The sequence below is a fragment of the Neovison vison genome, chromosome 9 (genome assembly GCF_020171115.1).
Source record: "Neovison vison isolate M4711 chromosome 9, ASM_NN_V1, whole genome shotgun sequence".
NCBI classification, from domain to species: Eukaryota; Metazoa; Chordata; class Mammalia; order Carnivora; family Mustelidae; genus Neogale; species Neogale vison.
In genome coordinates this window covers 10014728-10030228 of record NC_058099.1, presented here as the reverse complement: position 1 = coordinate 10030228, position 15501 = coordinate 10014728, and the positions used below count along the sequence as shown (strand labels likewise).

At 53.0% G+C, this 15501-nt stretch overlaps 1 protein-coding gene across 1 annotated transcript; it reads left to right on the top strand.

The window, feature by feature from the left end:
- Positions 1-11548: 11548 nt before the first annotated feature.
- On the top strand, positions 11549-15243 carry WDR38 (WD repeat domain 38). Its single transcript, XM_044264930.1, is given in 8 exon segments — positions 11549-11644; positions 13122-13234; positions 13236-13254; positions 13564-13644; positions 13894-14025; positions 14105-14254; positions 15003-15050; positions 15154-15243. Coding segments are annotated over 8 exon segments (714 nt in total). The 3' UTR covers positions 15229-15243.
- The last annotated feature ends 258 nt before the right edge of the window (positions 15244-15501 follow it).

Here is a 15501-nt window from a genome sequence, read left to right as displayed (position 1 = left end):
GGGGCCCAGGCTTCCATGTCCGCCAGTCCCCAGGGTCTGCATCCTGAGTCTGCCACTGAAACTGGCTGGTGACCCTGGTTTTGAGTCTGTTCCTCTGCCAGGCCCTCAATATCCCCATCCACAAAAGTATTTGCCTGGTGTGAAAATGTGGTGTGGTGCGCTGTGCATGGCACCGCGCCTCGTGGCACGGTGATGGTTGGGTTATTAGGATTATTACTGCCTCCTGGTGGCCTGAGAAGAAAAGGGCAGGAAGCCAGAGACCCTCTGCACAAAGGCCTCGGGGTTCCTTGACCCCTGGAGTTCAGTTCTTCCTCCAAGTTGGGCCACCCCTTGTCCTTGCTGAATACCATTCCCCTTTCCCCATTGCTCACCCCACACATGTGGCAGCACAGCCCATAAATGTTGTGAAATTAGAGTCATTCTGGCTGGAGCAGGGCCAGCGGCCCAGAATTCCACACCTGGGTCTCCTCTTCCCAACCTTTCATTGACCCCGTCAAGGAATTCCAAGGTTGTTCTCCTCTTCCTTTTCCTCTTCTTCTTCCTCTTCTCCTCCTCCTTCCTTCGTTCTTCTTCCTCTTTCTCTTCTTCCTCTTTCTCCTTCTCCTCCTCCTCCTCCCCCTCCCCCTCCCCCTCCCCCTCCTCCTCCTCCTCCTCCTCCTCCTCCTTCTTCTTCTTCTTCTTCTTTTTAAAGTAGGCTGGATGCCCAGTGTAGAGCCCAATGCACAGGGCTTGAACTCACAACTTTGAGATAAAGAGCCGGAAGCTTAACTGACGGAGCCACCCATACACTCCCCACTCCCCAGGTTCCTTCTTGCACCCACTGGGTTCCATGACATCTACTCTGAGAACCACTGCCCAGGAGATGTGAACCAACCCCCTTATCCTGACATTTAAGGCCTCCATTTCCTGCAACTCTTTTCAGCTTCTTACTCTTGCTTCCCATATTTGTCCCTCCAGGTGGCCCCCAGCCCATTGCTGCCTCCCAGATCTTTTTCTGTTTTGCATCTGACAGCTACCTCCTTACCTCCAGGAGCCTAGAAGCCCATAGTCTCCTATGAGCTCTCCAGCTGACCTCTCTGACTGCCCACAGGGGGCCCAGTTCTCCTCCCTGAGTCTCTCAGGCGCTGCAGAGCTCAAGCGGCAGGTGCATAGGGCTTGAGGGGCAGGATTTGGCAAGAGCAGGAGAGAGGGATCTAAGTGGGAGAAGGCAATGGGGGTAGAGGACAGAAACAAAGAAAAAATGAAAAGAAAGTGGGGGAAGGAAGAAGAGAGGGGGGATGTGGGGTTTGGCAACATGACCATCCCATCTCTCTCTTCCCCACTTTGCCCTGAAGCCAAGCCCATCACCCCCAATTCCAGTGGGATTCCAGGAGCTCCATTCAGGGCCCAAGGTGGATCAGCAGCCCAGGGACCAAGGAACAGACAGGGAGACCACCCACCCTGGGTCTCTGGTCCCCCCCCTCAGTCTTCTGGGTCAAGTGTCAGGACAGAGCTAGTCCAGATCCCAGCTGGGGCCACACTGGGAGGACTCAGTGAAGTAGGACAGGGTTTAGCCCAACTCCGTGAGCAGAGCTGTGACCATGCCTGTCTTTCCGGTGCTGCTGGGTCAGCCAGGCTAGGTGCCACTGGTTTCATCTCTCAGGGCTCTGCTCCCAGATGATCTGCCCTCCTCGGTAATTCCTAGGGTAGGGCCAAGTTCCCCCAAAACACCAGGAAGTAAGGGTAGGGCCACCAGATGCCAACTTTGGTTCTCTGCCTTCACAGATGCCCCAGAGCCAGTCCTCACCCTTCTCCTCAACTGTTCTCCCCCAGAGCCAGGATGGACACAGGGAGCCCAAGGAGCTGGACACCAGCTTCATCTGGGATCTCTCTATATAGAATCCAGGGGAGGCTGAACCCAGCGAGGCTAGGATGGTCATTCAGGGGACTTGGGCAAGTGTTGCAGGACCTGATCATTTATTTGGCTTCAAGCAAACAAGTAATGCATATGTTTTCTCAGGGGATTCATGCAAGCATCTGGCGGTTCCCTATGTACTGGGTACCTGCTTTATGCTCTGCCCACGCTGGATTCCTCCAGAGGTCCCCAAAGCTGGCCCCGGCACCATGGAGAGAGCAGTGGGGGTCAGGGGAACCATCCACAGGCCTCTGAGTTCGGACACTTTGGGCTTGAGTTCTGGCTCTCTTTCCTTGTGGTGCTGCGGCTAAAGCCTAGGGCAAACTGAATCTTAGTTTCCCCATCTGTGAAATGGGTGTGAAGTTTCCTGCGAGGTAGGATCTCGTGAGAAAAATCACACGGAATAAGGGATATGAAAGGAAAACCAACACTGTACTGATCGGAGCGACATAGAATATATATAATGTAGCCCGACTCATTTATTCCTGCGTCTCATCACTCAGAAAGCATTTTTAAGACCTCCTCTGGGCCTGGCTGAGCACAGCGAAGAATGACGGACTTGCAGTCAGGGTGGCACGGCAAGGACAGTTTAGGACTCAGGCCTGGTCTCCATTCTGGCTCTACCGCCCACCAGTCACACTGGTTTGGGGAACTTACCTCCCAACTCAGACCCTAGTCTCCTCATCTGCAAAAAGTAAGATTGTACTGGGTTGTCCTTATCAACTGAGACTGGCAGGCCTTTGAGTGCTCTGAGTTTCACTCCCTCTCCTGCCCTGATTATTGTTGGCCTGGAGTTAATTTCTTCTGGAAGCATCTAGGAAGCAGTGGGTGGGGCTTGAGCCCAGGCTGCAAGCTGGAAGACCGATGGAGCCACTGAGGCCTGAAGGGGCACAAGTTCTTGGTAACCACTGGAAGGGAGCAGCCATTTCCTGACCACTTATTAGGCCCAAGGCCCCAGGCCAGGTTCTGTTTGTCTCATTTAACGAGGCAGCCCCTCCTTTCTCAGAGGCCCTTGGACCAAGTGTCACTGTTTCCACTTTACAGAGAGAAAACAGGGTTCAAAGGGGAAGTCACTAGAAAGATGCCCACCCCCACAACTGTTCACAGCTGCCTCCTTTAAGGAGTCAGGCTGGAGGTATGGGGGAGTGAATGGACACTTGCATCTTTTATTTTTTTAGTATATATATATATATTATATATATATAGTATATATATATATTATATATATATATGTATATATTTGCAGAATGTAATTTAAGACATTCTTAAGATGCAGGCACAGGCCTCACCTGAAGAAAAACAACAGCCACAACCCCGGGAACTTGGGAAAATGGGTGACTGTCCCCCTGTTATGTCCCGGATGTTTTAAGAGTTTTAAAAAGTAAATAAATACCATAAAAGTCCTTTCGGGCTAGGCTGAGGTCCTGTCTCCACAAGTTGGATGAGTGCACGGAGGCCCTGCCCAGACACCCGCCCCTGCCCCCCTCATTCCATCCTAATCTGGGCCTGGCTCGAGGAGTGTGTTCATGACCTTTGTGGTGCTCATCCCAGGGCCTCAGAGATTTCTCCTTCTCTGTAAGAGTTACTGGAACGTGGGATTGGTCCAAGAAGCCTGTGGTTAAGTGTCCCTGAACCTGAGAGCTTGGAACGGAGGCCCAGGGCCACGGCCCATGGTTGGGAGAGTGGGTGGTGGTCAAGCCCCCTGAGCTTCTCCGGTTCCCTCTGGCATCTGGGTCACTCTGCTACCCAAACAGAAAAACGGTCTTAGAAAAACACAGGCTAAAAATATGATAAGATAAATAAATACAACCGAGTTTCTAGGTCTAGCAAATTGTATGTCAAGAGAGCCAGAACAGAAGGTGTAATTCTGACGCCACAAGGAACCGCCAGAGGCCAGGAACCAGGAGGGAAGAAAGCCACTGCATTCCCGCTTTTCCAGAAAGGGTGAGTCCAGCAATCAGGGACTATTAGCCCAACACTGATTGCCAAGCAGTTCTGGACAGATTATCCAGCAGTGATCTGAGAGTCCTCAGAAAAGGACGCGGTGACTAGAAATGCCAAGGAGGGTCACTGGGAATGAAATCACTAGGCTCTTCCCTCTCTCCTTTACCAACAGGGCAACCGTGCCCTTCCCAGATATACCTCCCAGGGTTCCCTAAGACATGGGGGATTATCTTCTTACCTTCCGGGCTACACTAGAAACCCGTGTACTTGCGATATAATACTTCAATAACACTGCTCACCAACACAGAGCACTTAACAATGTGCCAGACGCTGTTCCAAGCACTTTGCATGTATTAAAACTCAATGCTCAAAACAAGTGTAGGAGGTGGGTATTAATCATTATCCTAATTGTAGACACGAGGAAAAGGAAGCACAGAACAGTTGGGTAACTTCCCGAGGTCACAGAGGATGGACTCTGGGGCCAGATCTGAACGCACTTGTGGGCCTTCTGACCCCACTGTGCACAGCAGGTATTAAGCCCTGACATCCCTGATTGATTAGCAGAGGAGGGTGGGACTGGGAGTAAAAGCCCTGATCATACCAGGAGTGCCAATCACTGTGCCCCGCCCCACCGTGCACGTGATCCACACTGGGCCAATCATATGCTGCCCAAGGATCCTGCGAGCTTTGGGGTGCACTGGCTTAACCGCCCTGCTTCCTGTCCTTCCCTAGCATGGAGGTGTTGCTGTCCTTCTCATCATTGATTCCCCCCAGCCCTTTTCCATATGGTCTCTTTGGGCCATGGATACTTTCTGTTCTTTGCAACCAGAGAGCCAGGCTTGAGGTAGGAGCTCATTGCTCTCCTCCCCACCCAGATCCGCTCCTAAGGGAGTGGGCCCTCCTTCACCGCACAGTTAGTTCATGATTCAAGAGCATGGATGGGTGCGGATGGGTGCAAAAAAACCAAGAGACAAAGCAGAATCCGTGGAAATCTCCAGTGGTCGGCCACAGGGCTCTGTCTGTAGCATTTCCCATTGATCATCATTTTCACAGTTTGAATTTGGAACACGGAAGACCTGCTCATAAAATTCGCAGCTGCCACAGTGGCGGGATCAACGTTTTGTGCAACAGAAGCCAGACTTAAGAATGCTTTCAGGACTAGATGGCTGGTTCAGATCCAAGAGAATGACACCTAATCAACATAACATAACATTTTGCGTGTTCCCGATAAATCCATTGTGCAAGTGCCATATAGGGAAGGGAGAGTTGGCTGGACAGTGCTTCGTGGGAAAAAGCCCTCCCTGCAAATTCATTGAGTCCCCAGAATAATGCAGCTGTTGCAAAGACAAATGCCTCCAGCAATGCAGGCTGCATTGTTAGAGATTGTCTAGAAAACTGGAAATGACAGGGCCTTTCAACTTGGCACTTGTTGGCCCATACAGAGAGAGCATGTTTCCAGGTCTGGTCCCCATACTTTAGTAGGAGTGACAATAACAATGGCAGTGCAGTCCAGTAAAGGTGGCTCCGGTGTTGCTCCCACCTGGAGAGCTAGGACCCCTGTGTGCAAGTAACTGCAGGGGAAGTCTGGAGAAGCCCCAAAGATACAATCGTAGGGGACCAGCTGTGAAGACCACAGAGATGCTTTAGCTGAAGCCCTTTGGGAGGCAAGTCAACAGAAAACAAAACAACACGCAACAACAACAACAAAACCACACTGGAGCTGACTCGGCAAAAACAGGACTTTGAGGGGCGCCTGAGTGGCTCAGTGGGTTAAGCCTCTGTCTTTGGCTCAGGTTATGATCTCAGGGTCCTGGGATCCAGTCCTGCATTGGGCTCTTTGCTCAGCAGGGAGCCTGCTTCCCACTCTCTCTCTGCCTGCCTCTCTGCCTACTTGTGATCTCTCTGTCAAATAAAATCTTAAACAAAAACAAAAACAGGACTTTGAGGAAATTGGAGCAGTTTAGGCTGGCAGCCTCAGGAACCAGTGCTGGGAGCTGGAAAGCTGGCAGGAACCAGCGCAGTCTGACTTTCCACCTTTGCTCTGCGGGCTTTCGATACAAAACAGCCTTCTCTGTTTCCTGGCATTGCATGATGCCCTAAACTGCTCAGGACCATGGATGGTGGAGACAAGGGATGGAGGACAGGGTGAGGAAGCCAGAAGCGGGCAGGAGGGGTGGACAGGGGCCAGAAAGGCAGGGCAGAGTATTAGAGACCAACTCAACAAACATCTGAATGCCCATGGCCCAGCTCTGAGCCAGAATTACCACCAGGAGCGAGGACTGTTCCAGGTCCCCTGTGTCCCCTCCCTTCTTCTCCTCATAGTTAACCACTCTGGTGATTTGGAAGTTTGGCGTTCCCTGCTTTACTTAAAGTTTCAGTACCATGGATGTATGCCTGAGTAAAGGAGGGTTGCCTTCGGCATGTCTTAATTTTTATACGATGGGATCTTGTCTAGAGCACCCTCTGCTACGTTGTTATTTGCTGAGCTGATGCTGATGGTTTGTGAGACGTTTGTACATCGATATCAGAGCTATGTGCTGTTCATGTCCCTGGCGGGGTAGCTGTCATGGTTTGGCTATACAATCATCTATCTACAGTTTTTGACTATTTGGATTGTTTGTAGCCTTTCAGAGCTAGCTGGCTGTGTCCCTGGACTGGAATTGCAGGGATGTGTGCTGGGCCTAGCTCCTACTCTGTTGGACAGTATGAGGCAGATTCTGACTCACCCAAGACTTTCCAACAGTGGGAGTTTCCTGGGGGCATCTGGGTGGTTCAGTCATTAAGTGTCTGCCTTCAGCTCAGGTCATGATCCCAGGGTACCGGGATCAGGCCCCACATCAGGCTCCCTGCTCTGCGGGAAGCCTGCTTCTCCCTCTCCCACTCCCCCTGCTTGTGTTCCCTCTCTTGCTCTCTCTCTTTCTATTGGATAAATAAAATCTTAAAAAAAAATAGTGGGGGACATCTAGTGGTTCAGTGGGTTGAGCCACTGCCTTTGGCTCAGGTCATGATCTCAGGGTCCTAGGATCAAGCACTGCATTGGGGCCTCTGCTTGGCGGGGAACTTGTTTCCCGCTCTCTTTTCTGCCTGCCTCTCTGCCTAATTGTGATCTGTCAAATAAATAAATAAAATATTTTAAAAAAATAAAAAATAAATAGTGGGAGTTTCCTGTGATGGGATAGGCTATCCTGAGGGGTAGGAGGTCCCATTCATAGAGGAGTGGGCTACGTGTTGGGGGCGGACGGGGGCTCATACCCCAACTTCCCCAAGCTATATTGAGAGTGTCTGGTGCATGGAATGAGCCAAGGCCTTGGGGGTTATTGACATGGATCAGAATCTAAACTTTACTACTTTTTTTTCCTAAGATTTTATTTATTTGAGAATGAGTGAAAGAGAGAAAGAATGAGCAGGGGGAGGGAGAAGGAGAAGCAAATTCCCAGTGGAGCAGGGAGTCCGATGCAAGGCTCGATCCCAGGACCTTGAGATCATGATCTGAGCTGAAGGCAGACATTTAACCAACTGAGCCACCCAGGCACTCCAGGTTTACCACTTTCTGGCTGTGTGACCTTGAGCAAGTAATTTCACTCTCTGAATTTCCAGTTTCATCTTTCTAGTGGCTGTGTACTCATGGCAGTTTGAGAGGGAACCGAGGGGCGTGGGAAGGCAGGTATTTTGAGAAAAAGAAGAAAGGCAAGGCTTTCTTGGTGACCGTGGGTCACCTTCAAGACTCAAAGTGAGGGGCGCCTGGGTGGCTCAGCCGTTAAGTGTCTGTCTTCAGCTCAGGTCATGATCCCAGGGACCTGGGATTGAGCCCCACATCGGGCTCCCTGCTCTGCAGGAAGCCTGATTCTCCCTCTCCTACTTCCCATGCTTGTGTCCCCTCTCTTGCTGTGTCTCTCTCTGTCAAATACATAAAAAAAAACCCTAAAAAATGATAATTAAAAAAAAGAGTCAAAGTGAGAGTAGAAAAGTCCAGCAAAACCTGGACAATCTGGGCTGGGGAGAGAATGTGGCAGGCTCCCTGAGAAGGAAGAGAAAGTCTAGAGGTGGCAAAAGGGATGGCAAACATCCTTGAGGACCCTTATGGAGAGGTTAGAATCAGACTCTCCCAATCCCAGGGGCAGAACCTGGGCCGGTGAAATACTTCTGCCGCCATGGTGACCATGATCCACCACTCAGGCCCTCCCTTCCCCCACCACGGACCAAACCCTCTGCCCAGACCCTCAGCCTCCACTGGGCATGGAGTTGGACTGTCCTGGGGCACCAGGTTCTTTCCACGTTGTGAGGTATCCCCCGCTGCGGGCCGCTTGGGTGAGCCTGGCAAAGGACATTCAGAGCGTCACGTTTGGATTTTAGGCTTGTGGCTGTCGCAAGCTCTCCCACTTCTCTGAGGGCTTACTGCTTGCCAGGAGCCCTTCTGGCACCATCTCACCGATTCCTTAGAAGACAGACACTGTGACGGTGCTCATTTTACAGTTGAGGAAACGGCCCTGAGTGATCAGGTGACTTGCCTGGTATGCAGAGCTAGAGGGGCAGAACTCGAGTTTAACCCAGACCGGTGGCTCTAATGCCCCATCTCTGGGGCAGGAGCTCTGACTTAGTCTGGGGGATGGGTAAGGGAAGGCGCCCTGGAAAAGTGATATTTGAGCCAGAGCCCAAGCATGAGGCCAAGAGGAAGGAGAGCCCTGTGTACACAGGCCCAGGTTGGGAGTAAAGCTGGAGGGATGGGAAAAAGGGCCCTTGTAGCTGAGTTTGGGGAGCAAGGTGGGGGTGGGAGGGCAGCAGACAGGGATAGGATGTGGCAGGAGAGGTGGATATGCTTTGGCTCCTGAGGCCCCTGGAATTCATGGTGGGTAGTTTCAGCCAAAACTCTGCTGTCAAGCAAAAAGGTTTTAATCCTGGGGGCTGGCTCAGTCAGTAGAGCATGTGACTCTTGATCTTTGGGTCATGAATAGTTCAGGCACCAAGGTGGGCCTAGGGCTTACTTTAAAAAAAGAATGGGTGGGGGGGCCTGGGTGGCTCAGTCAGTTAAATGTCTGCCTTCAGCTCAGATCATGATCCCAGGACCCTGGGATTGACCCTCACAACTTCCCCCCCACCCTCCCTTTGCCCCTCCTCCCTGCTTGTGCTCTCCTGCTCTCTCTCTGTCAAATAAATATAATCTTTTTTTTTTTTTTTTTTAAGAGAGAGAACATGAGTAGGGGGAGAGGCAGGCAGTGAGACAGGGAGAGAATCTTAAACAGGCCCCATGCCCAGCATGGAGCCGGACATGAGGCCTCTTACGACCCTGAGATTATGACCTGAGCCAAAAAAAGAGTCAGATGGTTAGCTGACTGAGCCACTCAGACGCCCCCCCCCCGCCCCCAAAAGATTTTAACCCGAGCTCCAGCTCTACCAGCTGAGTAGTCCCTGGGCTGGTGGCCAAGGTCTGTTCCCAGGGCTCTGGGAGTGATGAGCTGGACTAGGTTAGGTGGTTTGGGGCCCTCCAGGTAGAGCAGGAGCAGCCAGTTGGCTGGGGAAATGCCAGAGGGGGCATGGACTCGGGGGCGGGGTTGCCTGTGCAGAGGGAGGGGAGAGGGCCCAGGAGCCAGACAACTCTGGGGAGCTGCGTATGCACCCATGTCTGGGGATGAGGTAGTGGCCTTACAGGCCCAACTCAGTGACCTGGGCCCTTTTGGAGTTAGGATGCGGGTGGTGCCGCCTCAAAGCCACCATTGTCGTCCCTTCTCCCGCCTGACTGTCTGGGACCTAAAATAGAGCAAGAGCACAGTGGATCTCGTGAGAAGAGTCTGGCAAAGATGTCGGGGGGTGGGTGTGTGTGGAGGGGTGTGAGTCATGGCTGGGAACCCTTGAGTTTGAAGCTCCCAAAGCCCAGCTCCCCCACCTCCTGGCCTCCAGGGAGCCTGGAATCCATGGGATAGTGGCGGGGAGGATGTCTCTGTCCCATCCCTAGCCCATTGGAGGGTGTCTCTGTTCCATCCCTGGCCCATTGGAGGGACTGGGCCCAGCTCTGCCATAGAGGTGCTGGATGACTGGGCCACATATGCCCCTTCAGGGCCTCAGTTTCCCAGATGTACCAGGAGTTAGGGACCTTGGCATCTGCTTGAAGCTCCTGGAATTCATGGCAGATGGTCCTACAGGCCCACAAAGTCAGACAGACATGGGCTAAGTCCTAGTTCCTTTCCTATTGCCTGAGTGGCCTTGGGCAAGTCCCCCCAACCTTGTGGAGCTTCCGTTCCCTCATCTGTAAAATGAACATTGAAACCAAATCCCATTCTTGTCTGGTATCAGCTTCAACTATCCAGCAAGGAACTCGACAGCTCCTGGAGCCTCCTCACCATCTCCACATCCTCGGATGCCACATTTTGTGCTGCCAGGATGTTAGCAAGTGACCCCACTTTCTCATGCCCTGTGCTTTACCCACACTACCTCTGACCGCTCCCCCACCACATTCGGCAGGGCAGAGCTGGGTATCTGTTCCAGCCCCCTCCATGGGAGCTGTTCAGTCTCAGTACTGGACATTCCAGGAGAAAAGAGGTCCTGGCACCAGGGTGGGCTCTCCTGGGCACTTAACCCACGTGCCAGGCCTTGCTCTTGGCTCAAGCCTGCAGTCCCTGGGGGACGGGGATGTACAACCCCATTGCGCACATGGGGAAACTGGCTCCTCTCAAAGGGGTCTGGGAGCCCTGGGCGAGTGACTCGCCTCTGTGCGCGGGTTCAGGCGCAGCGCGGTGTTTGGGGCTGGCATGCCCTCTAGCGGCCGCCGTGCGCGTCGTCTGGCCCCGCGATCTGAGCTGCCCAAGGTCCGGCTGGCTGGCGGTGGTGGCCGGCGTGGAAGTCCCTAATCTGGGCCGCCCGGAGGTTCTGTCCGCTGCGCCCCACCTCCCAGTAGCTGAGAGGCGTCTCTCCCAACCTGTCCTCTTGGCTTCCCAGAGACTCTGAGGCGGCTGCGCACCCCGCCCTGATTGCCATGGAGACCGCTTGTACACAACTTCTCCCATCCCCTCTACCTTGTCCCAAGTGAGGGGGGCAGGCCGGACCAGCGCCCGCCTGGGAGAGAGCCCACCGGGCCAGGCGGCCTGGGGCCCATGAACAGCGGGGCCCCAGGGCCGCTGGCCGTGGAGAGAGTGAAATTCTTCGGCCAGCACCGTGGGGAGGTGAGGTCCAGTAGGGCTCTGCTGACTCTCGGCTCCTGTCTGTGGGTTTAGAGTGGTTCCTGATTCTGCCTTGGGTTCTCTGGCCCCCAGCTCCAGATTCTAAGCTCTGGTTCTTGAGGGCTCAAACGCCTGACCAACTCCAGTGTTCTTTTGACTTTGGCTTTAAAGTGAATCCATGGTTTAGAGTAGGTCTTCAACTCCTAGGTCTAGGCTCCATCTCTAGAATGGGCTCTTGGCTCTGGGGTGTCAGGCTCTGCTCCTAGAAAAGGCTCCAGCCTCTACCTTCAGTGAGGGCTCTGAGCTGCGGGCTCAGGTTTTACAGAATTCTAGAGAGGGCTCCAAGTTCTTGCCTCGGATTGCAAGAGTGGTTCTGGCATTCTGGGCTGTGGTTGTAGAGGGAAGCCTGAAGTCCAAACTCCCACCCGGGGTTCCTGGGGCAGTGTTTGGGGCTGTTCCTGGAGTCTAAGGTCAGGGTAAGCTGACAGGTGTTTCTTGCCCCAGGCTGGAGCTTCTTCTGTGCTCTCCTTCCAGGTCAACTCCTCCGCCTTCTCTCCGGATGGCCAGAGGCTGCTGACAGCATCTGAGGATGGCTGTGTGTATGGCTGGGAGACCCAGAGCGGGCAGCTGCTGTGGAGGCTGAGTGGCCACGCAGGTGGGGCTCCTCAGGCTGGATGTGGACACGAAGGCCTGTGCTTCTGTCTGGCATTCTGTAGAGCCTATCACAGTGACCTCTGACATCTGACCTGGGCATCCGGACAAGAGAGTCTGGGCAGGGCTGGAGCAGTAGAGAAAGGACACAGGACATGCTCCCTGGGAACTTGGATGCCAACAGACCCGGACTCAGATCCTACTACTGTTTTTGTTTGTTTGTTTTTAACTTTTTCCTTTTTTTTTAAAGATTTTATTTATTTGACAGAGAGAGATCACAAGTAGACGGAGAGGCAGGCAGAGAGAGATAGAGGGAAGCAGGCTCCCTGCTGAGACTCGATCCCAGGACCCCGAGATCATGACCTGAGCCGAAGGCAGCAGCTTAACCCACTGAGCCACCCAGGCGCCCTGTTTTTAATTTTTTAATCTCTACACCCAACATGGGGCTGGAACGCATGACCCTGAGATCAAGAGTCACATGCTCTACTGATTGAGCCAGCCAGGTGCCCCAACTCTACTATTGTTCTAAAAATTGCTTAAAAATATATTTACTGTCTTAACCATTCTTAAATGCACAGTTCAGTAGTGTTAAGTATGTTCGTTATGTAACTGGTCTCCAGAACTCTTTATCTTGAAAACTGTAAACTTTATACCCATTAAACTCCCCATTCCTCCCTTGTTTTAGACCCTGGCAACCACCACGCTTTCTCAATGAATTTACTCTAGGTACCTTGTGTAAGTGGAATCATATAGTATTTCTCTTTGTGACTTGCTTATACTTCACTTGGCATAATGCCCCTCAAGGTTTCATCTATGTTAAACTACTTTTTTGACTGTGATCATAAGTTGTGTCACTTGAGCCTCTATTTCCTTCTCTTTAGAGACAGTTGCTACCCTATGGGACGAGATAATTCAAGCGAAGTGCCTAGCACCCAGTAAGGACCCAGTAGATATAACTACTGTAATTATTGAGACAAGAAAAAAATCTGGTGATTACAGGGCAGACTGCCTAATTCTAATAATACAGTTAGTCCAGTGCTAGAACTCTGAACCCAGGGTGGGCTCTCAAAAAGTTACTGGGAAGTCTCTGCATTTGCTTTTGGTATTGATTTTACAAACGTGCAAATTAGGGTTGGGGTGTTCCAGGTGAAGCCATGGAAGCTTGGCTTGCCAGGTAGCTGAAGGGTGAGAGGGTTAGAAGGGAGTGAGAAGGCAAGCAGGTGACAAGGCTGGGAGAAATTAGCAGGGGCTGGCCTGCAAGGGCTGGAAGTGGAGGGCAGCACCCTGTTCCCTGACCATGGCTGCTTACCCAGGTCCCGTGAAATTCTGCCGCTTCTCCCCTGATGGCCGCCTTTTTGCCACTACCTCTTGTGACTGTACCATCCGCCTGTGGGATGCAGCAGAAGCTAAGTGTCTGCATGTCCTAAAGGGTAAGCAGGATGGGACGGGAGCCAAGCAGCCAGGCCTGGGTTCCTTTTTAGATCTTGCTGTGTCCTGTTCCACCATGACCCCTCTCCAACTTCGTATCTGCAGGTCACCGGCGGAGTGTGGAGACGGTCAGCTTCAGCCCTGACTCAAAGCAGCTGGCATCGGGTGATGCTCTGGGAAGTGCAGGTGTGTGGAAGGGTGGCCAGAGCAGGACCTGGGACCAGGAAGAGACACACCCCACCCCCAACAGTAGCCCCCGAAAGGTTGTTCCATCTTCCCTATTGCCTATGCCCACAGCTGGCAATCCATCTCCCCATGAGGTTGACCTGACCTGACCTGACCTCGCCGGTCAAGGCTCAGGTAGTCTCCCCAGACCCTGTGTCATCACTTTACCCGTGCAACTCGCAAGGAGGGCCTGATCTGACCCATCTGAGGCCTAGAATCTGGTACAAGACTTCTGGGCTGCCCTCCAAAGCTCAGGGCTCTCTCCTGCAGTCTGGCCAGATGCTGCGCCACTTGGGAGGGCACCAAGACGCCATCCAGAGCAGTGACTTCGCACCCAGCTCAGACTTCCTGGTGAGTCACACCACCTCTGCCCGAGCCCACCTCAAGGAACCTGGAGCCCATACCCACTTTCCCACCTGGGGCTGAGCCGTGGTTAGAATCCCAGACCTTGAGTGACTGCTCTTCCGAGCCTGTCTCCTCATCTGTAAGATGGGAAATTCAGCCGGGCTCAGAATGCCTGCTTTCTCGGAGTCTGGCTAGCTAGGAACCACAATGGCGGGCACGGGTTAGCTGGTTCATGCTCACAGCAGACGTCTGCAGGCCACTGGCTCCTGGGACTCCACTATTTGCATCTGGGACCTGCGGATGGAGACCCCGGTGATCTTCCCCCATGAGCTGGAGGGCCACAGTGGTAACATCAGCTGCCTGTGCTACTCGGCATCCGGCCTCCTGGTGAGCTGGGTTTCCCTGGGTTCTGGGCTGGTCCCCTGCTGGCTCCAGACCCAGGGGCTTAGAGCTGTCTGCTGTCCAGGCTTCTGGCTCCTGGGATAAGACTATCCACATCTGGAAGCCCTCTACCAGAAGCCTGCTTGTTCAGCTCAAGGGCCATGTTACCTGGGTGAAGAGCATAGCTTTCTCCCCGGATGAGTCACAGCTGGCCAGCGCGGGCTACTCCCGCACGGTAAGCCCAGCCCACCTGGCCCACCCTCCTGGCAAACTCCTATGCCAACATCTTCCGTTAGCAAAACCCTCAGCACTTTAGAAATGTCCATATCCTATTTGCCCTAAATGGGAGGGTTCCACAGGCAGAACCCAGCTGCCAACCACCTCTGTACCTATTGCCTTGCACTAAGGTCTGTGCTGGCCCAAATGCTAGTGGCAATGACTTTTTCTTTTTTAGAGATTTTGAGTGCCCAGAGGGAGAAGCAGATTCCCCACACTGAGAAGAAGGCCAATGCGGGGCCTGATCCCGGGATCATGACCTGAGCCAAGGGCAGTTGCTTAACACACTAAGCCACCCTGGTGCCTGTCCCCTTTGAGAGTGTGTATGGGAGCAGGAAGGGGCGGAAGCTGAGGGAGAGACAGAGAATATCTTAAGCAGACTCCCTGCTCAGCCCAATGCAGGGCTCAAACTCATGAATGAGATCATGACTGGAGCCAAAACCAAGAATTAAAGGCTTGACCAACTGTACCACCCAGCTGCCCCTGGCATTGACATTTTTAAGACTCATCACAGCTTCAGGGAAAAAACCGCACTGCCCTGAATTTTTACATCAGATATTATGCTGAGCATGTTAAATAAACCTCAGAGAATAAAACCCATGCCAAAAAGGTTAAGAGGTTGGCTCGGACTCACCCCAAAGTGATTTCAAGGACATCAGACTTAGGGGGTGAGGTCTCCCCACCTTTCTGCTTGTTTTTATTTCCAGGTCAAAGTCTGGGACTGCAACACAGGAAAATGCATTGAGACCCTGAAGGTAAGGCCTGTGGGCGTAGCACCCAAAGGTGCAGTAAAAGGCCTGCCAGGGGAGGCTGGGGGCAGGCAGGACATGTACCCTGAAAGTGAAATGCTTTCCGCAGGGAGTCCTGGATGTGGCCCATGCTTGCGCCTTCACCCCAGATGGGAAACTCTTAGTGTCCGGAGCTGCTGATTAAGCAAGATGCCGAGCGCACTGCTCTAGCAAATCATGCAGGGCCTCTGGGATGTAACATCACCACAGATGGCTCTCAGATCTCCAGCCTGCCTCTCCCTGCCTGGGGCACGCGCAACCTGGCGGCATGAACTCATGAAAGGACAGTGAGCGCACTTCCACACCACAGCCCCCAAACCAACCACAACGGAGCCCCCCACCAGATCCCCGCGGCCAGGACTGTCACGGCCCCACACTGGGGCACAGCAGCCCACCTCTCCCGCATGGTTACTCAAAA